Below are 26,597 nucleotides of genomic sequence, written 5' to 3'. Positions count from 1 at the left end.
ACACCAGTGCAATGGCTGAGGAAACACAAGCGGCAGGATGTTGAAGTCCTCCAAGAAGTGGAAAAAATTACCATAGTGGAGGGCAGGCACTGTATCGGGAGCGGAATTAATGTACAGTTTCCAACATATTCTGTACCCGATTCCTCTCCAGAATATTCCACCTTATACCTGCATGACCTGCTTTTCAGTTGGTTGGAAGCCTTGAAGAAAACTTACTTTTGTGTGTGTGTGTTTGTACATTATATCAAGTTGAATGCGCAGGGATGGAATATTTGAAAATTTGGTATTAGAATAACACCCTCTCAACACACTCTAACACTATCTGAACTGTAAAAAGGTCAGAAAATAGAGCCAGGATCATTATGTTATCCTTTAATAACATAACACGGGAAGCTGTGTGGGTTTTTATGTTCAACTAATGGCTTCAAAATGAAAATCTGCCAGAATGAGCCTCATTCATATTCAGATTCAGACTGTACTTTCAACCCCATTATCACAGATGAATGTTTTTTTTATTTTTTTTAACAAGACTTAGAACTTAAAATGGACAACTTTTATAAGATATGTACAAGTATGAGAATAATATAAAAAAATCATATTAATATTGAATCAGATAGGCTAGTGTTTGATGTTGATACAACAAAAGAGGGGAAATCTCTTGAACAAAAGAACACACTGCACCAGAAATATATGTGTAAATATACAAGACTTCTGGGAAGTTTTGGTGGGGATTGGCATCAGCAAACAGTGGTGTATACATCAGCATTCACAGAGGTGCTGAAAGGGACCAAAAAAGTAAATAATGAGAGTGATATGCACTTTCCTATTCTGACACCGAGACATGAATGATGACAGTGATCTCAAAACCACACTGTCTCATTTCCACACAGAGAGTAACGCACTCCCACTCCGAACCTTCTCATTTATACTCTGGAGTGTTATGCACACAAACACTGAACCTTCTCATTTACACTCTGGAATGTTACGCATCCAAACACCAAACCTTCTCATTTACACTCTGAAGCGTTTTGCACCAAAACACTGAAAGGTTTCTCATTTACACAATAACATGCTATAAAGTTATCTGAATGCAGGGTACTTCATCCATTCATTGATTCGGCAAATAAAGCTGGGCCCGTCTTAATAGAAAGTACAGTCACCCTAGTAGTACTGCTCTGCTTTCAACCCACTGCCTGATGTAGGACAATCTGGTTTCCAGCTATCGGGGAGACCAGAATGAAAGCACTACTCATAACACACCCATTGAATAAAGATGGAATAACTGACAGACTGCTAGTGGTTGCATTCTCTCTGATGATGTCGTTTTCAATGTTTGACTTTTAAATGGCAGAGAAAGTTGAAGTCAACTGGTGGAAGAGTGCAGGGGGAGAGGGGGGGGGGTGTGGCAGTGAAGGGCAGGTTTATTAATAGCTCTGGAAGGCTTGGGGACGAGGAGATGGATTCGGCTTGTCGCCTGGAGTGCCCGTCGCGACGCAGGGGCTCTGCAGGTCTCTGACATCACTTCCACTGTCATCCGTCAATGTTGTGCCTCTCTGGCCCAGGTGAGCCCCTGAATGCCTGGACCTGGGCCGGGCCCCGCCCCTTAGACCCCAGCCCTGGAGATTTACTGCAGCTGCTGTGATGTCAGACAGGGGTGGGGCTTACAGTGTGCCCAATGCTCAAACAACAGCATAAATCAAGCCAAGGGCAAAAAACTACTTATTTTTTGATTGTTATAGATTTCTAACTAACTAACTAACTAGGGAACCTTAATTATGCATATTTAAACAGCAAATGGCTCTGTAAACATTGCACAACACAGAGGCTCATTTCACATCAAGTGTTTCAATTATCTGGTCAACAGACAATTTAACTCAAGCTGGAATGCTGTATATACGCCTTCCAGAAAGTATCAGTGGCTTTGCACTTTATATATACATACCATGGCTGTAATTGAATTTTGACTTTAAGTTAAAAAATCTCATAAGCTGCACACATAAGACAGGATCTTGACTGGCTCCAGATGCTAATGCAAACTCAGAGGAATTTTCTGTGATAAATTCATGCTGTTCCTTCTGTTGCCCCATCCTTGTCACGTACCTTCCTGATTTATATTTGTTTTGTTTTTATTTTCAGAAGACCACCCGTAGTTTTCATTTCAACATGCCACTTTTTTACAAAGCTGAGCGGGCTAAATGAGAAATTACTGATCTGGGATTCTGATTATCTTCTTTTTTTTTCTCTTTTCAGTTAATGCCTGTTAATAGGAATTGCTTGTCACACAGCCAACCAAGCGAAACAGTTTCTTCAACACCGGAACTGCTCTCATTGTAAGCAAACCTGGTGTCTCGGCTTGCCGACAAACTTTTTAAATCACTCACACTATTCTCCAGGATCACTCATTGTGAAGAAGAAAAAAAGCAAACTGCCAGGTTTCCAGGGAAACACAAGGCGGGAGCTCAGAGTTTGGGGTGGGGCTGCCAGCGTTTTGCATTGTGGGTGTAGAATTGCATATTATTTTCAGATCGCCCTTAAGTTGATCCCCCAATCCTCACATGTTGAAGTAATATCACCTCATAGTTCAAGCTCAGTAACCTCTTCAAATAGAAGCCAGCCTGTCCACTGCTCAGGAACATACAATGGAAAAGATACACCTACGCATGTACATACATGCTGAAAAAATTGAATTACTTGGTTCTGCATATTCAAAGCAATGGTTGAATATAAAACAATTTGAAAATAAAAAAATAGCATTCGGAAACTTTAGGTGGGATCTACAAATCTACAAAATCTACAAAGACAACTTTGCAACTGCAGAACCGAGACGCAGCATAACATCTCCTTGCAAACTAGTATATTTACCCTGCTTATATTTATAGAACTATGGGAGACCAATGCTTGTCTTATATAACAGTCTGGATAAATGAAATGAGGGCAAGCACTAAGACCCAAGGAACTCTGATTACTCTCTGGTGCAATGCGGAATGTGTGCACCATGGCAGACAAAGACACAACATCACATCTGGAAAAACACCCCCCCCCCCCCCCCCCCCCCCAAATTGTGGAGATTCATATTTGAGTTGGCACACATACCCAAGGTCATTGGGTAAAGGCTTGAGGGAAAGTGATGCTGCCATTGATCATCTCCTTTTTTAAGGGGTAATTGATTTTTCTCATGGGGGTTTCTTTGCCGCACCTTTTTTGCTGTTCTCAAAACGTAAGCGACTGCTGAGGCATTCCAGTTGAAGTATTTCTTCAGTCTGGGTACCCAATGCAATGTGCCATTCCTAATATGAATGTGCTGACTCCCTTCGAGAATTTGTAGCAACTGAAGGATAATCTGACCTAGTTTGTGCCAAGTGTGATTAATTCCAGCTCCACAACCGTGATTAATATATACAAATATATTTATTTTTCCAAGCGGAATGTTTTTCAGCTCAAGACAGAATCCATCTCATTTATGAATTAAGCTTGAGAGAGTGGTGAGACAAACATTGTGTCAGATGAAAACACGTTTCCTGCAGAGAAATATTTTCAGATGTAACAGATGTGAAACTGGTGTCTGTTCTACAAGTCTTCACTTGTATACATTGGCAGAGCATTGATTTATTATTTAAACCACTGAGACTTCCCGCCATTATAAGGAATTCTATTAGCATACAAAATAAACACACATCAGATGCATGCTAATTTCTCTCAAGAAATGATGGGGAGGAGTGTGTGTGGGGACATGGCAGAGAGGGAAGAGTGCCAAAATGTTGAGACAACACTGAAGTCACTGGAGGAATTTCACCTCACCTTGTCATATTCGTTTTTGCTAAAAGACTGCTCGACAAGTAAATATTAAACTTTAAATCCCTCCGTGGAACAGGCGTGATGTCTTTATTACACATTACTTTCAGGATAATAATAAAAGTCCATGAGCTGAATTCTTTGGAGTTTTCCTTCACTGCAAAGGAGCAAAACTGCAACGCGTCTGAAAGAAGTTTGGGCTTTTAGTATCTTAGAACAAAGTAGTCTATGTGGGGCAACAAACAGACTGTGTGCCTTTGATTTGAAGAGTGATGCAACCCAAAACAAGGAAACAGCTAATGTTCCTCATTAAAGGTTGCTTGGTATACATACTACACATGTTTCACTATTCCGAAAATAAAAATTCAAACAAGAAACCCCACAGTCAATATGAAGTATTCATGAACATCCATCCTTCTGTAGTCTGTTCTGTGAGTTTACTCTCACGTAAAAGACAATGTCTTCAAACATGCCATGACAGTTCACAGCACCAGGCTCAACCTTACTGAATTGTGAAGGCTCAACCTTACTGAATTGTTTTCTATGTTAAAGGAGCATTCCACTGATAAATAACCTGTCATAAAGCCACTATCTTTGAAGCTTCACACCTTGAACCCAGCTAAGCTCTGAAACATATCTATCCAAATGTGGCTGATACAACACTACTGGAATTGAGTTATTTTCACTAAAGTTCTTCAACAGGGTGTTAAATAAAGCATTCCTCACATTGAAGCAAATGTAATGTTTTCTGAATTCTTTTAAAAGCATGCAAAGCAACAGTCTAATCAACACAGTTACCTACTGCAACCTCAGGGCTTGAGCATTTTAAAGTGACTGAAAATCCATTTCTGACTTCTCCCTGTGCAGAAATTATGAAAATGCCAATGAAATGATGAAAATGTCCAAAATGCCTCATCTCTGCCAAGTCAATCTTTCAGAGCATGCAGCTCATTGTAAACTTATTGTACATTCTCTGTGTGTCTGGTCAGCCATTACCCACAGGCCACTGGAAGAAGCAGACCCTTTAACACTGATATTACACTTCAACCTTTACACTTAACCTGGAAGAGGCAGAACCTACACCTCACACTAGACTTCAAAAGAATCATTTTTTGCTGGAAGAAGACCTGGAAAGCTTTGCAAATTCAAATCAGGCAGATTGGCGTCCGTGGTGACATATTAGTTCCTCTCCCAAAAGTATGGCGATATCAATCTCCAACCCAACCCTGCTACTGGAGGCAGTGAAGCAGAAGCGATCTCTCCTTTAAACATATGCATTGATATAACCTTAATAAGAATGGAAAAATAGTAAGTAATACAACAGAAAAAAAAATCTGACATGGGCCTATAGTGCCAGTAACTGATGCCAAACTAATAAATGCAGCCTTTCTTTTGAGAGGACCGAGAGACGAGGCTGACGTGCATTGACACTGGTATTTTCTTTCACACCGCTGACAGTTCTTGGGTCAATAACACGGCAGATAAAAGAAACAATGAAAATAACATCCATTGTCAGAAGCGAGCATGATCACAAACCCGTGGCCTTGGTTATGCTGGAGAATTGGAAAGAAGAAAAAAAATTACTTTGAAGTTTGTGTATTTCACCCAAGGTTACATTCTTTGTTTTGATTGGCTAAATGGCTGAAGGTATGATGGACAGCTCAGAACTCCCCTCTTCCAATATCAAGTAGAAAAGTGAATTTCAGAATAAAAAAATAAAAGACACTTAGCCCTGCATCTCTACAGAACTCTCCAGCACTGTAGAAGGAACATACAGTCAAGCATGTTAGGCATTGATTTCCCTGTGAAAATCCAGCCAAAAAGATTAAGTATGTGAACCATGTGATAAGTAGGTTGCACGTGATAACCCTTGTATCTCATAAATACAAATAACTACCAGTGGAAGTGTGCATTTTGGAAGACACTGGGCAGAACAAGCCCCTAAAGGCAAATAAGTGCCAGGCCTTTCTATATGTCTTGTCCACTAGATCTTTTTTTGCCAGTAGGTGCCTGGTAATATTTCCTATGTACAGAACTGAGTGGTCAGGTGATATAGTGCAGGCACAAAGCCCTGTGTCTATATTGCCTAGCCTGACTGCACGTTCCTGCACCACACACACACACACGGCCTGGCTAAAGTGTCTGTTTCTTCCAATCACAAATGCCTATCGGTGGAGGGGTATTGCCAGGTAGATCTCTCACTCCCTTCCTGCATAGACGGATCATTCGCTAGCCCATGACACAATGGTTATTTCGCTCAGAGAGACTGCAGCTCTCAGCACTGCATCCACAGAGAGGCACCGCGCACTTATTTCAAAAGTGCTCGTGAATCAGTGAAATTCATTCAAGCTGGGTCTGGAGGAGAGTGCTGTCAGAGCAAGGAGTAGAGCAGCTGAAGAGATCAGCGGCGCCTTGGAAGAGACTCCATGGCTCATTGAGTCTGCAGCCAGTGCCAGATTCCGTCTCCTGCAAGAATATCTCTCAGACGGCGCTGAATGCCAGTCCCTTGAAGGCCCGTTACTGCTGATAAATGTGCGAGAACAAGAAGGGGACGACGGCGAGAGTCTGGGAATAGAGCCCACCGCATGCCGCTGCGAGGTCGAACGGCTCCGGCCAGCGAGACCGCGCCCGCCGCTCAGGTGAGAAAGGAGAGACACTGGGGGGTCTGTGGAATGAGTACGTTCTGTTGAACCATCAGAGTTCAGTAAAACTCCCAGCCACACCTGGAAAGCCATGATCGAACGAGGGAAATCGCTGAATTTGTTTGCTGTTCAAACAAAGAGTCCATCAAGCCCAGAAGTCAGGCATTTCCCCTCCCTTTACCCCTCGGCCTTTTGGAAAAGCAGTCGCTCCTGCAGAAAGTTGTGTTCTGCGTGCAGCCTTCTGCTTCTAAGCTTTGAGCAAGAGCAGAATACCTTGCAGCAGAAACTCCTCCATTCCAAAGGCCAGGAGCTGAATCTCAGAGATGGAAAGAATAGGCCTAAGATGTCTGCCGTCACTGTTAGACACAGCTAGTTTAAGGGAACACAGGATGTGCGCTATAGGGACAATGGACTGATTCACATCTAATCGCTTAACAAGGGTCACACAGTACCCACAATTTGGTAATGAACACATTTATCTTGAGCAGCTGTGGAAACTGTAGAATGTTAAATGGTGAGCATTTACCTGTATGGATAAGGCAGACTATTTGGCAAATGCAATACAGACAGGACAATGAGGCAAAGAAGCAAACACAATTTAAAAGTGCAGTTTTTTCCCACCAAATACAGAACACTACTGGACTGTTTGTTGAACAGCAGAGAGGAGAAGCAAAATATGTATGTAGGTCATCCCTAATTATAGATTTGTGTTGCAGTTAATCCGTTTTTAATGACCGTATTGAAAAGACTCATAAGCTTCCCATTGCACCAGATAAGTAAAACAATGAATGACTGTGGTTATTGTGTTTTCCATTTTAAAGCAATCTACAATAGCTACACTGTTTTTAAAAATAATAATTTTAGCCAATAAATACCAACAATTCAAATGACACTTTTTCTCCTCCTCTGGTTCAAGTTTTGATTTAGGTGTAATTACTTTCATTATTGTTCCCATAAATTCCACAGGAATGCACCTCCCAATTAAGCAGCACACTTCCCAAGGATAGTTTATTTAAATTAATGTGTAAATACCTTGGGTGGGAGAGATATTTTTTGTATTTAATTGCACATTGACCATAACTGCCCAAGTCTTCTGGCAGAAATGTAGCTATGCATTTCTATTAGCGATCATGGTTCTATAACAGATTGAAGGTGTGACACAAGACTAACTTCTTATTTAGTAGCTTTTTTTCTAATTGATTGTTGCTCATGCTACGGCTTATGCAACACTGCATATTTACACTGCATTACATTCATTCATTTAACAGATGTTCAAAGCGACTTACATTGCAGCAATGAGAGAGAGAGAGAGAGAGAGAGAGAGAGAGAGAGAGAGAGAGAGAGGCGGATAAAGGGTACACCACTCAGATCCGCCATTTACATTCTGATCCCTGCCCTCGCCATTTCTGTATATCTCCAAACCTTGGAAGCTACCATCAAAATGCCCCAAAGATACAGCCTTCTTTGGGAGCATTTGAATAAGAAAAATGATAATGCAGGACAACATGTTCTTTCATCGTATTACCCCAAATGGCAATGGGTTTGCATTCATACTGTTGTAAACCCACACTCTCTGAATGCACTGTACTCAAAGTTCAATATTTTATAGAAAAAAGGTGGTAAGAATATCGTTCTTCATCTTGCCAGAAGAACAACAGATTGGGGAGTTCAAAAAGACCTTACTCCTACGGGGGGATACACTTGCATAACCATGGCACAACGGCTGGTTAGGAAAGCCATTTCTTTTCTTGTTCTCTGCTGCTTGAAGAACTCTCACCCCCACAGGAAAGAGCAGCAGTGGAAGGTGGGGGTGGGGGTGGGGGGATGATAGCCCCACCCCCTGGTCTAAAACTTGTTGAGGACTATCCTGTTAAGGAAGCAAAGTCAGTTTCCTTTTCTCTGCATCTGCACAGCTTTATAACGTTAATTTAAGTTTGGGTAACTTGACTAACGCAATCAGTTAAATCTAAACAATGAAGAGAATTAGTCAATTAAAGAGTGTAATCTTTTTTTGAGAAGTAAACAGATGTGAAATAAGTGATCTAAAAATGCCAGGTGAATTTTGCTTATACCTAGTATGCATATATATATAGGCCTGCTGTGTTTTATTTTTTTAATTAATTAATTTATTGTAACTTTAGGAAGAAAAAAATCAGTTAATATGCACATTGAATAAGAAACCAAAGTATAAACTTAAAAATGAAAAAATATTCTACCTACAATAAGATTAATTTTACTTACATCTTATACACGACTTTCCTCAAAATACCCTCCTTTGGGTTTAATTACAATTAAACCAATTATTCAAAGTCTGTCCAATAATTTTGCAAATGGGTTGTGGGAGGGAGGTGGAGCTAAGGAGGGCGAGCCTGAGGTGGGTCTCTAGTCTGCCCCGGAAGCAGTTTCGTTTTCAGCTTTTCTAGCTGTAATGGGAAGCTCATTCCACCACCGTGGGGCCAGACCAGACAAGAAACATGACCTGGAAGTGCAGGCCTGTGGGAGGAGGGGCTCTGCAACCAGAGGTTAGCAGACTCCTTTCGCGATTGGTGTTTAGTACATACACATCAAAGACCATTCAAGGGTCACTCAAGCATGTGAAGATACATTTGTATTGGTGTCATGTGGAAATACAGCCACTGGGCTGGATTTCCAGTTTTTCTTTGGCTGAAATACAGATGAATTTACTCTGTCTGGATGACTGCCACTGTGCTGTGCCGCATAACAGCCTGACTGTAATTGGCCATGACACGCCGCTGACTGATTACCTAAATGAGAAAAGCAAAGTATTTCAGAATAAACCCTGCATGCTATTTTCAGCAGAGGAAAAAAGATGATTTAGGACCCGATGCGAGCACTCCGTTTCCAGCCATCAGGGATCGTGTCTCTCTCAGAATTTGAAATGAGCCTCACTGCCTGGAAACGGCATCGCGGAGCAGAGAGGCAGAGCAGGTGAAAACTGGGAGAAGGAGGGCTGAGAACTCCGGATGCTGTTTGGCCTTGGCTGAAAGACGCCATTCTGCCTCTGCGGCTCCCGTGTGTCGCTCTAATTAAGTGTGATATATTTAATCAGTGTTAATGCGGGGAGTAAAATTAGTCTGACACGCAGTTATAATATCAAGTAATGGGAAGGCGCAGATGTCTGAGAAGATTCTCTGCTTTGTGTGGGAGAGATGCGCGCCGAGGACAATCGTTGCCAGCAGGTGTTTCTAGTCCTCGCAACGACATCATCTAACAGCCTGATTAACTGTACAGCATCACCTGTCCTGCTCGTCTGGGGATCTCAAATTCTGGAGGGCCTCTGTGTCTGCTTGTTTTTGAAGTGTTCTTGCACTTAACTGTTTCATTTAAATCATTGACTGGCTAAAGAGTTTCCAAACATTGTTTCCAAGGCCTAAATTGGCTGCTGATTGAAAGGAAATCACAAAAAATCAGCAGAGACTGCGGCCCTCCAGGAGTGGAGTTTGAGAGCCCAGTGCTTGTCTGTCTATCAGCCTGTCTATCTGGACAGCTGTCTGTTCATCTCTGTCCTTCCCTTGGAGACCCAACCTACCTCACTCAGACTTCCTGACCTTTCCAATCTCACTTTTTGCTCGCTGACCACACCATAATAATAATTCTAAAGATGACAAAAGAAAAGTTTTAAAATGTATACTGAAATAATATTGATACAGAGGACTTCAACCTCATTTGAGAAGGGCTGATGTCAGTGCAGGCTTTTGTACTAATTTGGCTCTGAAACACCGGATTCAACTAATCAACAAATCATGCTCTTCAATCAAAACAGTGATGAGCTGATTCAGAGCAAAAGCCTAAGATTTCAGGTATGACTGGCGACCCCTGAATTAATTAATTACCGGTTTATGTTGCCTGGGACTTGTGGTGTCTTGCTATCAGTAAAGTTTACCAACTGTGTCTCTTGGTGAATGACAAGCTATAATATAACAGCAGTCATTTGTCCCTCCCCTAGCGATATTGTCTCTCTGTCTCTGACTGTCCTCGTCTCTGTGTTTCTTCGCCCCTCCCCTAACCTGGCCATTCTCGCCCAGTGTTCCTCACTTCCTGCCCCTGCCCCCCCCCCCTCCCCCTTCCCCACCCCCCAGCATGTGATGATGGAATCAGAGACAGGTCAGGAAAGCTGTGGGTGTGGAATGCTGGCTACCTGTGTGATTTATGTCTGTGTGCTCCTGGGGCTGGATAATATAGTTGAGAGAAGAGGTAGATACATCACTGTCACAGCGGCATGATGGCTCGCTCACATAGGGGACTGTCCTCCTCTCCGTGCATGCAGTCAGTGTGGGCCCTGTCCCACACACAAGTAGCTTTGATTAAATATCATCAGGTTTCAGTCTCTCTCTCTCTCCCTCCTCTTTTCCCTACCTTCCACCTTTGATGAGATCCGGACAGTTATGTCAATATGTAAATACAAAATATTATCTCCCATACTGCGCAACAGGAATCCACATTTCCCTTATGCTGTGGTCTTGACCAAATCGGCCAACCCTGGCTCTGATATATAGCCTTACTGTTATTATATTTTTAAGGACCATTTCATCCTGACGTCCTTCTCAATCTCAACAATGGCAGCCAATGTTTTAGTTTTCATTCTTATTGTTTATTTGCCATTTTTCAATATGAACCGTGAAAAAAAAAACAATGGAATTGCACATTAAAGTGTGAAAGTCACATTTCCTTGCTTGCATGAGGCGAGACCTATGGCTCGTTTGTCTTTTTTCCGTAATAGCACATTTGAAAATCAGAATTGCTTCAGAGAAATGAACGAGCGAGTCAGTGAGCGAGTGACTACATACTGTACCCTCTCTGGTTGTCAAAAAAACAAACAAACAAAAAAAAAAACAACAGCAAACATGCTGCCATCTCTTTCTGTTGACATCCTTGGGTGGACAGAGAAACAAGCATGTTTTTTTTTTTGCCACGTACATTATTTATCTGCGGCCCCATCGCTCAAAGTGTCCGTTTCGCCTGTCCCTTGGTCATTACTCACTTCCGAGGCATCTGAGCGGCAGATTTATTTAAAGGGAAGTGAGCCATCTGTCAAACCGCAGAAAGGACGAGCGCGCTTCTCAAAACAACCGGCCACTGGACACGAGCACTACTGCCGTCGACGGCGTAGCCATCTGAATTTGATTAAGCGCCTTCAATATTTCACACGCACTGCTATCCTATTTGTTCCCAGCCGATTATTGCGTACGCTTTAGCAATGTGTTACCAGCTCCGCGTCGTTTCGAACCAAGCGTTTGACATGGAGGAGGAAATGCAGAGAGAGCGTTGTGAGGTGTCTGTGATACGGAAGGCCCTGGGGGGGGCCCGGCTCAGGCCGGACGGTAACACTACGCGCCCCGCTCTCTGGGATAGCCGGGGAGCGAGCCAGTGCTCGGGCGGGGCTGTAAATGAGAAACCCTGCTGGAGTCAGAGCGAGCTGCCGCTTCATTAGGGCACGGCAGCCTGTCTCCTGCAGCTCGCCCAGTCTCTACCGCTTCTGCCGAAAGACGGAAAGTAAAAAAAACAAAAACAAGGAAAAACAAGCGGTGGAAAGTAAAAGGAAATACAGCGACACAGCAGGGGGCTCAGAGATTAAGGTCCCTGTGTTCTTAGACACAGACATGTTTTGCTCAAATGTACTTTCACATTTTCTCTACCACACTTCCTTCTGCCTTCTCTCTCCCTTTCTTCTTCCCTTTCCCTCAGACATGACTCCCTCCTATACAAACAGCCAAATGCCTTTACTGCTCTCTTCACTCTGGCCAAATATTTGGGCCCCTTCAATCTTTCACAGTTTCATCTAGAACATTCCATCCGCTGTATGTCCAGCATCACTCCCTCTCTCTGAATTTGCCTGCCTCTCTCCTTCAATTTATCCCTTATCCTGAATCACTCCCATCTCTTCATTTCTCGTTCGCTCTGAATCTCCCTTTCTCCCTCCTTACTTACTGTCTGATTTGCTTATCAGTGGGCTACCTGACAACCAACCGCTCTAACCACAAGATACCCTCTCCCTTCTTTCTCCCTCCTCTTTCCTTCCACTTTCCCGCTCTTCCAGAGAAACCACATCCACAGGCTGTCTCTCTTTCTCTCTCTCTCTCTCTCTCTCTCTCGAGTAGGAGTAGGAACTGACAGGAAAAACTCCCACAATGCAAAGCGGGCTTCCCTCTGCTGTCCAGATGCATATGCACATGCTGCGGGGAGCGTGGTGTGTGTCAGAGGCGTATGTGAGGGGAGGGGGCAGGATTCAGGTGATAATTTAAAGGGACGTGAGCATGGCGTGGGGGGGGGGGGGGGGTGCCTCGGGGTGCCCCGAATGCCCTGAAGCCCAGAGAAAACCGCCACGTTCCGTACGCGGGGCCATCTGCACGTGAGAGAACAGAGCGCTGTGTCGCACTGCGCTGTCTCGAAGACGCCCTCCCTCCCCATCCTCCGCTTCACCCCGAGCAGCTCTTTAGCTCCACCCCCTCCTCTCCTCTTTTTGAAAGCCTGTTAGGAGCGATCGGGCTCCTCTCCTCTCCTGCTCCAGCACTACGTTCAAGGCTCCACTGCAGCTGTGAAAACTCACCTTTCAGCTTTGAACTGACTTTAAAGTTCCATCACCGTCATACCTGGAGTCCCTTAAGATTTATCATCATTTTGCGCATTTAAATAGACATCTGCACTTGGCAAAGGATCAAGATGGACCAACTCACTCAGTATACTACAAATCCTTCAGCAAATTAAAGCAGAATACTGTAATTTCACCTTATAGTAATTTTATGACCTCCAACCCCCCAACACACACACACATACACACACACACGAGCACACACATGCACACACACACACACGCACATACGCACACACGCACATGCACATGCACACACACGCACAGGCACACACACACATGGGTACACACACGCACACACACACAAACCTACAGTACTTCCAACCCCAGGCTTGCCCTAAATTCAACCTCGTGGGAAGAAAGTGGTTTAGACTTAAAGACTGTAATACATTACACTTATGAATGTTTGATGCCTATAAAGGAACTGTTCCACGAACTGGCAATGAATTTAAAAGACATTTAATGTGTAGCATGTATTATTTGTGTGTGCTATTTGTATGTATTGGGCACTGGGGAATACAGTTATTTGATGTTCAAAGATAAAAGTAAAAGATGGCATGAAATGATACAATCACGCATTCATTTGTATATGTCGTTGTAAATAAATAGAAATACATGTTAAACTAAGCATATATAAATACAATGCACAATGTATAATTTTAGAACAGTGACTCCTAATGGCAACCTGAGCGAAAGGAGATCATTCACAGCAAGGATGACTCATGCTAAAATAAGGAAATTTAATATTTTATGAGCAGCAACCTAATGCATATTCATGGTATGTCATTGCCACAGATGAGAAACAACAAGATAAAAAAACAGCGATGATCAGCTGACCAGGGGAAGGTCCATAAAAGAAGAATACCAAATAAAAGCTGGCAAGTCAAGAACAAGTACAGTAATACCCAAGATGTAAACCTGAGCCTGGCTGGGATAAGGTGTAGATAAAATATCACAGAGAGAAAGACTGGGGATTTTCACCCCTCACCAAAAAACACTGAAATAGAGCTGAACATATCACCCCATTGGATCAATGGAGGAAGCAGAGAAAGATAGGGAGAGGGGGAGAGAGGGAGGAAAAAGGGGAGGGAGAGAGGGGAAAAAGAGAGAGTGAGAGAAAGGGAGGGAGAGAGATAAATAGAGAAAAAGAGAGAGCGAGATAGATATACAGATAAAAAGAAGGAGACAGAGGGGGGGATGTTTCTTATTTTTCGTGAAGTGAAACAGTTTTGAGTTTAGAGGGACCAGCCATGAGATAAAGAGGCCAGATTGATTCATTGACACGGCCACCCTTACATTCACCCGACAAGAGGCCCATTCAAAGGCATTAAACAGACACCCCAGGCTACACTATCAGGATTTAAACCACACTTCTGTACCTTCATTAATACTACTTTGCAAATATCACCCGACTAATGTGGCCTTGCCAGAACACCCTGGAATGTGCACGCTACTTCAGTACACACAAGGGAAGTGAGTTTAACGGTAATGAACGGTATTAGCGGATGCTTTAAGAGGCTCAGATTTCTGCACTAGAATGTGATTTTAAAAAATGATGCAGTATTACAACTATAAACAAATTACAAAACATGCAGCGTCAACACTGCACATGCACACCGAGGTATATGTAATAGCGAGAGTTCTATCAGACACACCCTGAAATCGCAATAAATGTTCAAGCCCTGGCCTCTGAACAAACCAAACATCTTCGTTTACAAAAAATTATTTTAAGAAGTACCCTGCTAACCTGAGAAGAAATGTGACAATTTACACTTCCTAAAGCGTCTCTTAGCAGATACCCCCTCCCCCCCCGCCCCCCGCCCCTCAAACCTCGCGATTTTTATTACATCAAGTCGCCTGTTTTATTTGCAGCCATCAACGCATGAATTTTCCAATTTTTCTGCGCTTATTTCGGAAGACTGCAAGCTGTTGTGCAACACAGCTGAAAGCCCTGCCCCCGCAGCAGCCAGTGAATGAGTCCACCGAGGCGAGCAGCGTTCAAGGTGCATTTTAATTAAAGGAGCCCGAGCAGACGGCTTTCATAAACATATTTCCGCGCGGCTCCAGCGCCGTCCGCGGCAGCGCGCCGCGCCGCACCGCTCGCCAAGGCCACGGTTCGCGGCTCCTGTCTCTGCCGGACTAAATCAGCTCCCGTGCAACGAGGAGCTCGATGAAAGGCTTTCTTTCAGTGCGTATGAGCTCTCACAACAAGGTTCCTCATTTCTGACCCTCACTAAAAAGAAAATATATCCGTTTTCACATGAGCCTAAACCAGGGAGCTAAGTAGTAGTGTTCAGACTCAGCCGTACAGCTTTGGACCGATTTGAAAGTTTTCACCAGGGAGGGAGTGGTGCAAGGCTCGGATCGATTGGGCTTCTCCGCACGCGACCGCTTATTTTGGAGAAGCTAATGGGTTTACGGAGCGGAGCGTCAGCCGCATCAAGCTGTCCTTTCCCCCGTCAATCATTGTCGGTTTCTGCAGCGATCTGTAATTATTACGCTGCGGGATTAAAGTCGCAATTACGATGATTGTCTGATTTCTGCACATTGATTATATGTGCCTTCTGCCATCCCAAGCCGGGGAGTCAGCCTGCAGAATCTCTACTTTACTGAATCATTATTTACGGTGTGTGTGTGGGGGAAAATGAAGGGATTGGCATTTTGGACTCAGTAAAGTCGCAGTCTCTCAGACTCTCTGTCTCTATCTCAGTTTCAATTCAATTCAAAAATGCTTTATTGGCATGACATATTTCAGTATATGTGCTACCAAAGCTTTACAAATTACAATGTACATACAATGAACTACAACGCAATACAAAGATGAATAATTAACAAAACAATTTATCAATTCATCATAATTTCATAATTTGTGAACAGTAAGGGTCACAACTGTCCCTCAGGCTGTGGCAGGTAGCTACATATTGTGCAGATACATTTTGACAGCACCTTTCATCTCCCAAGAGAATTTAGAAGAAATGTTCTCTAATTTTTTTTCGTAATTCTCACATTCAATGAGGAAGTGCAGCTCTGTCTCTATCTGCTCTCTCTCTCTCTGCTTACCTCTCATTCTCTCATTCCATCTCTGTTTCAGTCTCTCTCTTTCTCTCATACGAGCCCAAAACGGGGAGGATGTGCAGCCAGAAAGCACATTTGCATTCTCTCTCTGCGTATGCATATCAAGGCCTGGAACGTTAGAATGAGCCGCGGAGAAAGGCTCATTTTAAATCTGTGACCTCAGAGAGAGAGAGAGAGAGAGAGAGAGAGCGGTGCCCAGTTGCTGATAATAAACCGGCTTGGTTTCACACCATCCACTGTAGCTTGGCCCACTGAACCCGGTCGCTGGAGAAGCACTCCTTTTGGCACGGGGCGCCAGGCATGGAGGAACGAAGTGTTTGGACATGCCCGGTGCCAGGATTCCGCTTTCGGTGTTGCTTAAAATAAAAAAAAGCACCTTGAAAGGCTCAGGAGCACCCAGGCCCCAGTTGGACTGGGAGATACCAGGTGAGAACCTGTCTGCCGCCCGCCAGCTGGCCCGTGTCGGCTATCTCCTCACACAAGGCCGAGGAGAGAAAGGCATCTGCTCACAAAGGCCCCTTTCCTGGATTTAGGTCACCGCAAAAAAGAGCGCCGCGCCATACTCTGAGCTCGCCAGGCGGACGGACTACGGAGAGAAAAAAGAACATTTCGATTCCGCTTCAGCTGAAGGGTTGGAGCTGCGCCGCGTTCCGTCACAAGAACACGAGAACGTCTGAGGATGAGAAGTGACCTTTCAGCCAGCTCGTCACTCTGCTTCCTGTCTGAAGAGCACCCAGCACCCCGCCAAACCTCGCTCTACACACTCCATGCGTCTACGCATCCTGGCAAGCTGTGTGTGCGAAAAATACTCAGCTGTGTTCGTGTAAAACTGACCTTTGACTGATTTCCATCAGTTAGAATATCCCCCGTATTCGGTTAATAGAATCACTAACAAACCTCAATCAAATCCCCCTCTCATCTCCTTTTTATGAGCCTGAAGAGATATGTCTTCAATTTTTCTCTGTCACTTTTGATTTGATACCTGGGGCTTGTTTTACTGTTCTACTTTTTCTAGAACTACAATAAGCTTGTTACACACAATGTGGTGCACATATAACTGGACTCTTGTCATTTGGGGGGGTGGAAGTTACACTAAAACCACACACAATAAAAAGCCCTCTATTCACTTTACTGCAGGCACACCTACATTACTGTCTATGAAATTTGTGGAGTCAATGACTGTTATAGGGTAGACTTATGGATTATAAAACATAAAAACATTGTTCTAATGTAGTTTTAATGTTTATACTTTTGGCAATGGGGCTGTCTGACTTTGTCAGAAACGTAAAAACACTTTTGATTTATATAAAACACTTTTCTTTATATATGCCAGCACACTGTTCGCATTTTTATAGCTTCAGAACAACATTTAGATCCTGACAAACTAATCATAATGCGGCCCCATAAAACAACCCGGTCAGAAATTGTTCCTGAAAACGTATACCTTTACACTTGACATTACATTTATTTTTCCAGGTATCGTAAATGTGACTAGTTTTCTATTCATGTCCTTATCAAAACTGTTTATGTGAATGAGGAAGAGAACCGATCCCTGTGAAACGCAATTTCCCACAATTCTCCACTGGCATCCCTACATTTTATACAGTGTGTATTCCCTTATGAGATGGCTTTTAATTGTCTGAGCAGTTTTAATATGAGATGGTTCAGTAATACCTTTTCAAATGCCTTTTTAAAAGTCAAATATATAATGTAAGCTTTTATAAAGAGCATTTTATATTAAGGAATGATCCTTTAAGCAATGTGGTGTCTCTTTCATCTTATCGGTCTGATTTTTACAATATTCAGTCTCAAACCAAATTATTTTTTCTTCTTGTCCTGATGTGGCCAAAACAGCAATAGCACACAATTTCATTAGAATGCTAGATTCCAGTGGATAAAGACGATGAAGAAAGGAACATGTGCACTCATAATGCTAGCAAATTGGCCCAATAAGAGGAAATGTCCATGTCCATGTTTACACTGTTTTTTTGTTCTCAAAACCTCCCAGAGCTTCTGTGATTGGTTCATTTATACAGCTGTTTGCTTTGAATGCACAGCATTGCATTTATGCGGGGAATTGTGTTCAATTATAAATCGGTTATTGTAACACAACTTTGAACACGCTGCCAATTAAAGCCTCATTCAAACAAATTCCCTAAAGTCATTATCAGCTGACTGTGTGTTACAGTGTGAGTGCATACAGTAACTCTACACCACGCCCTCGTACCCATGAGACAACTGAGCCAATCAGAGTATAAAATGTTTTTAAATATATAATTTGTTTTCAAATGTGAAGAAGATTTAACTCACCTTAACCCACTCATACAGATTGCGCACATTCTTGTACAGATTTACATATTCAATAAACATTAACTGTTGACTGGATTTTTTGCCCCAGTATTCTTCCTGACTGATATGTGCCTTTTCCAACCACACCCCTCTGAAACAAGGCAGGGTGTAGGAACACAACCTCCACATATGACTTACTTTCTTTGAGTAAAATGTTTAACCCAAATTCCATCCTGGGACCATTTTAACTGAGATGGTAAAATGCAAGATTTTCAAAAATAAAAAAAACAAATATAGGTTTAAATCACTTAGTGGCTTAAATAACCACTCATAATATTGAAGTGTTATGGTCTTGCTGCATAGTTGGCTCACAAGCAATTTCAATGCAAGCACAGGCACCAGGCCAGGCACTTACGTCCTCAGGTCACAGTTGAGTACATCTTAAAAGAACATAGAAAAGAATGTGAACATCCTTGGAAGACTGCCCTGTCAATAAAAACCCCCTTAATCTCCGGTCACTGCTTGTGGATATTGGCCTTGTAGAGGCCGATATCCTCTGGCCCATCAATTCACTATGAAAGGAACTCAATTCTGCCCCACAAAACACGCCGGCAAACAAATAACTTCCCTTTCTTTTGTTCCCAGACACGCAATCATGCAAGTGACGAGGAGGCTCTTCACAGCAAAACCCTTTCCCTTTGGGGAGGAACAGGCTTGAGGGTATCGCCGTGCCGACAGTCACCCCTGTACCCCGGCGAACGCACATGAATTCAACTGAGATAAAAGCCCCCCAACCCCATTGACCCACAATGAACCTGGCAATCTGCTCACTGTCTGCATGCAAAAGCCATCTTTAAGCCATAAATACCCACAGTAGACTGTTTCCAGCACTCCAGTCATTCAAGAGTTAACAGTGCTGAAGTTTCAAGACCTGCATTCCAAAATAAAATAAAGGAAACCAACATCACTCGCACTCAACATTATAATGAACCCGAAAGCAGCCCTAACCATGTTAATGACTTATAGTAGGCTATGAAACGGAATTCATGTGAATAAATACAATATTAACCTGAAGAAAGCAATCAAGTGTTACTCCTCAATGTTCCATTGGTGCTGCACGCAATTCAAACTGAATACATGCTACAAAGGCAAAAGCTAACACAGGGTGTCCCGTTTAAAAGCCATTTTGCATGGCAGGCTTTCACGTACAATCACAATATAATTGTGTGCCTGACCTCTCTTCATTGGGAAAGGTTTAACAGCTGAAGCAATACAGAACAGCAGTAAATTTGAGGAAATTACAAGCTCAACACTGAGGACCAAAGAAACTCAATGGAACAGAATGACAAGCACACATCTATCTGAAAACATCTATCTCAAATGAGCATCTGAGAGAAAAGTTACTAATGAGAATCAAATGTAATCTAAATGATCAATGCCTGGATTAAATCAACATATATCATTAACTTTGACTTACAGCAGTTTTTCCTCCCACAAACAGTTTCATTGAACTTGCCAATTTGTGAAGAAATAAGTTCAATTGTGAGTCAAATGCTGATAAAATCCTGACCCAAGAGAGGACCTCATTGGAGAGGAGTAGAACTAGACAAGGACCGAAACGAATAAAACAATTTTTGATGTGAGTTGAGACTGACCTGCTGAGGTTCACGAGGAGTAGGCTGCTTGCCCCGGCGACTGGAGGCGGTCGTCGTGGTGATCTCCATGATGGAGGTGGACGTCTCGGAGCGGTTGTTGGCCGTGACACTGGACTGGGGCGTGATGGGCAACTCCCCGACCAGTCGCACGCTGCCCTCGATCCGGATGTTGGGGTCCCCCTCCACCGCCATGTTGAACACCTTCAGGCCGTTGTAGTAGAGGCCAGACAGCTGTCCCTGGAAGGGGCGGCTGCGGTCCCTACCCCCGATTTTTATGGTGGTTTGGCTGTTGAAGATAGTAAGCTGCCGTCCTGCGGGGAACAACGTTACATACAAACGAAGGTGTTGAACTGCGGACTCTGACACGCGCGGTGTTAGAGAGAGAGAGAAAATAAAGGAGAGTGATGAGAAATAATCACGCCAGAGAAGAAGACGGATTATTTGCCCAGTTGCTAATGAAAGCGATAAATTACTAGATGCCAGTGCTGGCCCCTGTAATTTATCTCTGTTGTAATAATGGGATGCTTATGAAATGCAGATTCAAAGAAAGAAAACATTTAGAACGGCCCTAAATCAATGTAGCTTTGCTAAAAGGACAATCAAATCAATTTGAAAATAAACCATTTTCCTGAGGAAAAAAAAAAAAAAATCAAAAACAATGAATCAAATTAGTAGTTAGAGCCGCATCCAAATTGCTTTAATTGAAAGCAATATAATATACAGCACAGAGCCAATTTATTTTCTGAATTAAAGAGACAATCTTGGGCAGTAATTTTTAACATGATTTATACGATTCATTATTGGTAATGCTCATTCACGTGAAGCTGCTGTGACAGATGACAGACCCTTTTTTTCTTACTTTTATCCTTAAATAATTATTTCACAACAGCCTGTTATAGCTATAGAACTACATTTAAAATGGATCTTTCTAAAGATTGGTGGCCTAAGTTAAACTTGCTGTAGGGAACACCAAGATCAGATAGCATGACTGCATCAGTCTGAGAGTTCTTCAGTTCAGTCAAGCGACAAAATCTGGCATTCTTTATGAAAAATATCATGGTAACTGTAGGATATTTTATATTGTTTAAAATGAAACTGCCTGGTGTTTCCTGATTTGTAAAAGAGGTCTACTTCATTACAGACTTAATGAACATTTTAACTTTTTAAACTTTTTAAGAATAATTAAATATTTTTAACTTCACAATATTGTTTAAAAAATGACCAGTGTCCTGAAGTTACTTTGTGGATTTTGCTGAGACTGTCCAAATAGCCCATTAAGTAAGAATAACTGTAGCCTGATTCTTGATTATCAATAGGCTGTAAAAACATATTCATGTAGACATATACTCTACCCATGTAACTTAGATTGCCTTTTAGCAAAGGTTGGCAAGAATTTAAACTTATATTATAAACAAAATGTTCCAAATTACATATGATTTAATATGAAGCACAGAACAAATGAGTCATTCATGGAATTAAGTCCATTAAAAACTGAAAATAAAACAAAAACAATGAAAAAAGTCAAAATGGCACATTTTTCGTTTTAATTACACTTTGGTTTTACCAAATACATAAAGAGGCATGCAAAAAATTAATGTTTTGATTTTTAAAATACATTTTCTTTTTCCGAATTCCCTCTATACATTTGCAATATTTGTTAAAGGGACTTCATTTCTTATGCCAATTAATATTGCACTCTATTTATGATAGCTATAAGTTTAAAAAGTGCGATTTTCATGATCAATAATAAATAGAAAACATACATGTATATATGTATATATAAATGTATATATAAATATAAATATATGGATATAAAATGTACTACAAACATAAATACATATAAATATATAATTTTCTTATTGGAGCTTTTTAAGTTGATCATTTATGCGTTTACAGCAGGGAACAACAATGCTATGAATACTTTATGGATATTTTTTGTTAATATTGTTAATACTACTTCAGGAGGTTGAGTTAGAATTATATTTACAGTCCCTTTAACCTGAAGTTAACAGGAAATACGTATTAAACAGCTGGTGTTTCTTAATAGAAGAATACATTATTATGCAATGTGTGCAAATATTACAAGCTACATTTTTCAGTTTTAAATAGTTTTGTTTTATTTAGTTTTACAGGACATTTATATTTTTGGGTTTATTGGTGTTACAAAGTATTACTTGGTTATGTTCAAATTATTTTTATTTGAAGTTTTAATCAATGTTTTTACCTTTGTCGAGTAGCCATTCGTCAACTACTCGACCAAGTCGATATGGGATTCGCTGTCTAGCAATCGCCAGGCGTTCGTTATCATTGTTGCCTTTAAAGTTTAAAGAGACATTTCATTGGTTAAAATCTGTAAGGTCAAAGGTTAAATGTTAATACTTAAAGCTTGAGCTATACAACTGCCACAAGTTTTTTGTACTGTAAATTTTTGAAGTTTAAAAACAAAGCTACCTACAACATTTCATTGATCAAACCTTTTCACTCAAATCATTTAATTTTATTTTATCAAACAAATTAACCCTATATTAATTGAGAATTAGTATGCTGAATTGTCCACTAGGTTAATAAAGTTAAGTTATAAACCAACACATTCCACAAATTTAAACATATGCAAATCATATCTTTACAAAATAAATCTCATTTTCATTTTCTTTTTTCTTTTTTTTTTCTTTTTTGGCAGATTTTTTTTTATCTAGTTATACATTGCTCAGAAGAAACATCTTTTTTATTTATTATTTGTAAAATACATTCAACCTTTTGCACCCAGTTAGTGGTTTAGAGAAGAACACATGACACCTAGGAAACATATTTTCATCCATCTTCATTAAGAAAGGAGACTAATTAGCAAGTAACAATAGATTAACAGTAAATTCAGCGATGAGAACACTTGAAATTTTCAGAATAAAGACAGGAAACAAATGAAATCGTTAGGGCAGCCGAAACACACACATCATACAACAGAGCTAACCTGAGTGAGGTGACTTTGACAAAAGCTTCAGACTTAAGAGCAAACATGTCCAATGCACTGCATATGTTCTAAGCTTCATCAGTTTTCCACAGAAACCCCTCCATTTATGCCCTACAGTTTTATGGAGTGTCTGAGTACATAATTGCATATAATCACCAAAATCCAAGAAGCAAGCTAACATGTTTTGTACATGTTTGTCTCTGCACCCTGTGGATTTTAATTCTTGTAAATATACACTACGTTTTCATAACGGACTATAATAATTATTACTTGCACAGAACCTCCCTCAGTAAACAGAGTGGTGGAACATGAATTCTTTTTGGTTTAATAATACTTCACCTTCACCTTGCCAGTAGGAGATATGCGTGTGTTTCTTTCCTCAAACCAAATGTTCTGAAGGAAACGCGTGACTGTGGACGGAGAAGCTTTATTTGCCATACTGAAGCTGATCGGAAGAGCTGAAGCAGAGTAGTTGTGAACTAGTGTTTGTGGATTTGGTGTTTGGCTGGGAGGTAGGGTTCGGAGATTGGATCCCTTTTGTCATAACGAATTGCCTGTACGAAAGTAAATAAATATATAATACAAAAAAAAGCAGAGGGCCTCTGAGAGGCTTTTCTCTGCGACATTGTCTTCCGTGATTGCATTTCCAGGAGATCTTTCTTCCAGCAGATTGACGATGTTTTGTCATGTCCAGCTGAATTAATTCTGTCTGAGCAGGTAAGGCTGAGGGGAGTGACAGTAATTTAGCGGGGCGGCGAGGACCCGAGGAGGGCCGCGAGGGAGAGGTCGGCGTGGCCAACCGGATGGCGGTTGCGGGCGGGCCGTATGAATGGGCCCAGCTGATGGCTCTCCTAATCGCGTCTGGGAAGGGTGGGGGGGGGGGGGGGGCAGAGGCCCTGAACTACAAGCGCGCGGGGGCATCTCCTCCTCTTTCGCTCCCAGTCCGCAGCTTTGTGGCCGCTTCTCTCGGAAAACGAGGGAGCCGGGCGGCTAAGTGGAGCGGAAGACCCAAGACAGCCGGCCGCCTCCGTGGAACGAGGAGGAGAGACAGACAGGCTCACATCTGTCGACATTCGTCTGCAGCTTTTGTTTTATAAATAAGCCCAAGAGCTGAGGTGTTTTCGCTGCTTTCACGATGTTTTCCCTCAGTTTTTTTGGGGGATTGTTGACTGCCCCCAACTGTGTTTGTGAAGAATGAAATAAACACCAGCATTTAATTTTGAGTGAAAATTAAGAGCTGTCCAGGCACATCCTGGTACAAGTAAAACGTCTGTTTCTCTGACTGCCTGTACACACGTGTATGTGTGTGAGTGTGTGTGTGTGTGTGTGTGATCATGCGTCCACATGTGCGCATGTGTTCAACTGGACTGAACAAAAGCACACTGCACCAGTGCAATAAAAAAGCACAGACTGACTGTTGATATATATCGGATGGATACTAGATGAGAGACTGTAAATCGAAATAAAAAAAATGATATGAAAGAAAGAAAATTGGGGAGCACAGGTGGTCAGCTGGGGTCTCAGCTCCACGGTGTCCCGGCCCGAAAGGGGTCAGCGGCGGTGTGCGGAAGGGCCCGGGGCGGGACACGGGTGGGACGGGCCATGTGGGCGTGCGTGTCACGGAGGACGGGGCACGAGATGCCCCAGGACACGTGGCCCTTCCTCCCCTCCACTCTCTCCGCTTTTATTCCCTTACTTATTTACGGCATCCCTCCCCTCCCCTCCGCTGCACCAGGCCCTCAGTCAAAAGACTATTTGTATGTTTATGCCTCCCAGTCATCTTCTGACAAAAGAGTAATCTCTTTCAAAATGACAGGGTTGCAGAGAAAAGAATGTACCCTGTATCCTTTCATGCTATTGGCAAGTAATGCAAACACTAAATGAGAATCCTGAGAGAAAAAAAGACAGGGAGAGAAAGACAGAGAGAGGAATAAAAAGAGCGAGGGAGAGTGAGTGAGAGAGAGAAATAGGGTAAAAAGAACACACACCCACACCCATACATATACACACACACATGCACATGCACACAGCCGCTTGGCAAAGGTGTGCCTGCAGTTCCACTTCCTCCCAGGGGTCCAGAGTATGGCACCCATGTTTTTTGAGCATTTGGTTTAGCATATGAAACGCAGCCTTTCAGTGGAGCTGGGGGCATCGGGCACCCGGCAGACTGGCCCCCCAAGTCCACTTCTCTCCCTGTGTCTGCCACCTTTGTTTTCTCCTCAGACGGAACCTCCTCTCCATCTTTCTTAGCGCCGGGTTAATTAAGTGTGAATGTAATCAGGCCCTGATCGTGTATTGATCCCCCCCTGAGGGAGGAGCGGCATGCCAAGGATTCGGGTTTATTTAACAATGGCGTTATCAGCAGCCCCCCGGTTCCGTCCAAGGATCCATTCATCTGGGTGCGTCCCGACCAGCGCAACACCTCGCGCCGCAAGACCGGGTCCCACAACAGACCGGCTTATCTCCCCGGACCAGGCTGCGGCGAGCGGCGAGCGTTGTCCCGGGCGACCCGGCGCCATCCGAACGCCGCTTGTTTTTTCCCTGTTAATAAAGAGATCCGATAAGGCGGCGCTTTGTCACATTACAAACCCGCGGAAAAAAAAACGTGCTCGCGGTGAGCAAGACCGAACGCGGGAAAGGAGCCGGAGAACGGGACAAAATGGCTCCCGCAGCCGCGTGGAAAAAACGGCGCGGCATCGCAGTATGCGCTTACGCCTACCGCGGCCACGGGTTGAGTAGCGCACCGCAGTGCCTGGGCGTCTTCATACCGCCGCAGCGGATTTATAAACCTCGGCTGAAACGCAGCCGGGCGGGGGGGGGGGGGGGGGGGGGCGGCTTACGCCATCTGGATCCCGGCCCGCTCATCCCTCTGACTGGAGAGCGGAGAGGGCTGCGCAGCGGGAACGCCGCATTAGGGAGAGAGACGTGCTGATAAGGCCTAATGGCGGAGGCAGGACCCGCGCTCCATTATCGCCGCGCGCTGGCGGCTGGCGGGCTCGGAGCGGATGCCGGGCCCGCGGCCCGCCGGCCCCTAATGGACGCATTGTTAGCGCGTTACTCCGGGAGCGTGCGCGGGGGCCCCCGGCTTTGTGCGCGGCGCTAGAGCAGCGAGATGCATATCGGGCCGTATCAGCGATTGTCCTGCGCGCAGGACAGCTTTAATTGGAATAAGGACTCGGTCTAATAGCCGCTCGTTGCTTGAGATGTGATTTTTAATGAGATTAAAGGGGCTGGGGGGTTGTGGGGGTGATGTAATGGCCTGGCTGGCAGGAAGGGGGTGCTGGGTAAGAGGGCCCTATATTGGCCATTAAAAGGGTTACCGCGATCATCATCACTGTTTACCGTGATTATGTGATTATCGTTGATGTCATTATCATACCATTACTATTATCATTGCTGTGATCAACTGGCTGAAATCGATGCTGGGCATCCAATGAAGAACTGATAGGCCCTGGAAATGGGAGCATTTGGTAGTTTAGTTACTGCAGCACAAACTCAGCAGAAGCATGGGGCCTCATCTTTATTGCAGTTCACCTGCAGTGTGACCAAGTCAGCTGTCTTTTGTG

At 43.1% G+C, this 26,597-nt stretch overlaps 1 protein-coding gene across 44 annotated transcripts in view; it reads right to left on the bottom strand.

The window, feature by feature from the left end:
* The window catches only part of LOC118217872 (neurexin-1a-like), a 310,125-nt gene that overhangs the window by 30,211 nt on the left and 253,317 nt on the right, over positions 1-26,597 (bottom strand). For 31 of the 44 annotated variants that reach the window (XM_035399988.1, XM_035399994.1, XM_035400000.1 and 28 more), the window contains 2 exons: positions 22,288-22,377; positions 20,064-20,374 (listed from right to left, as the gene is read on the bottom strand). In XM_035399988.1, coding sequence (XP_035255879.1) covers positions 20,064-20,374; positions 22,288-22,377 — 401 coding nt within the window. The remainder of the gene's footprint in view (positions 1-20,063; positions 20,375-22,287; positions 22,378-26,597) is intronic. The other 13 variants (XM_035400023.1, XM_035400017.1, XM_035400018.1 and 10 more) reach the window with 1 other exon arrangement.

Source organism: Anguilla anguilla, chromosome 18 (assembly GCF_013347855.1).
Source record: "Anguilla anguilla isolate fAngAng1 chromosome 18, fAngAng1.pri, whole genome shotgun sequence".
Taxonomy (NCBI): Eukaryota; Metazoa; Chordata; class Actinopteri; order Anguilliformes; family Anguillidae; genus Anguilla; species Anguilla anguilla.
This window is presented reverse-complemented; position numbering and strand designations above follow the sequence as displayed.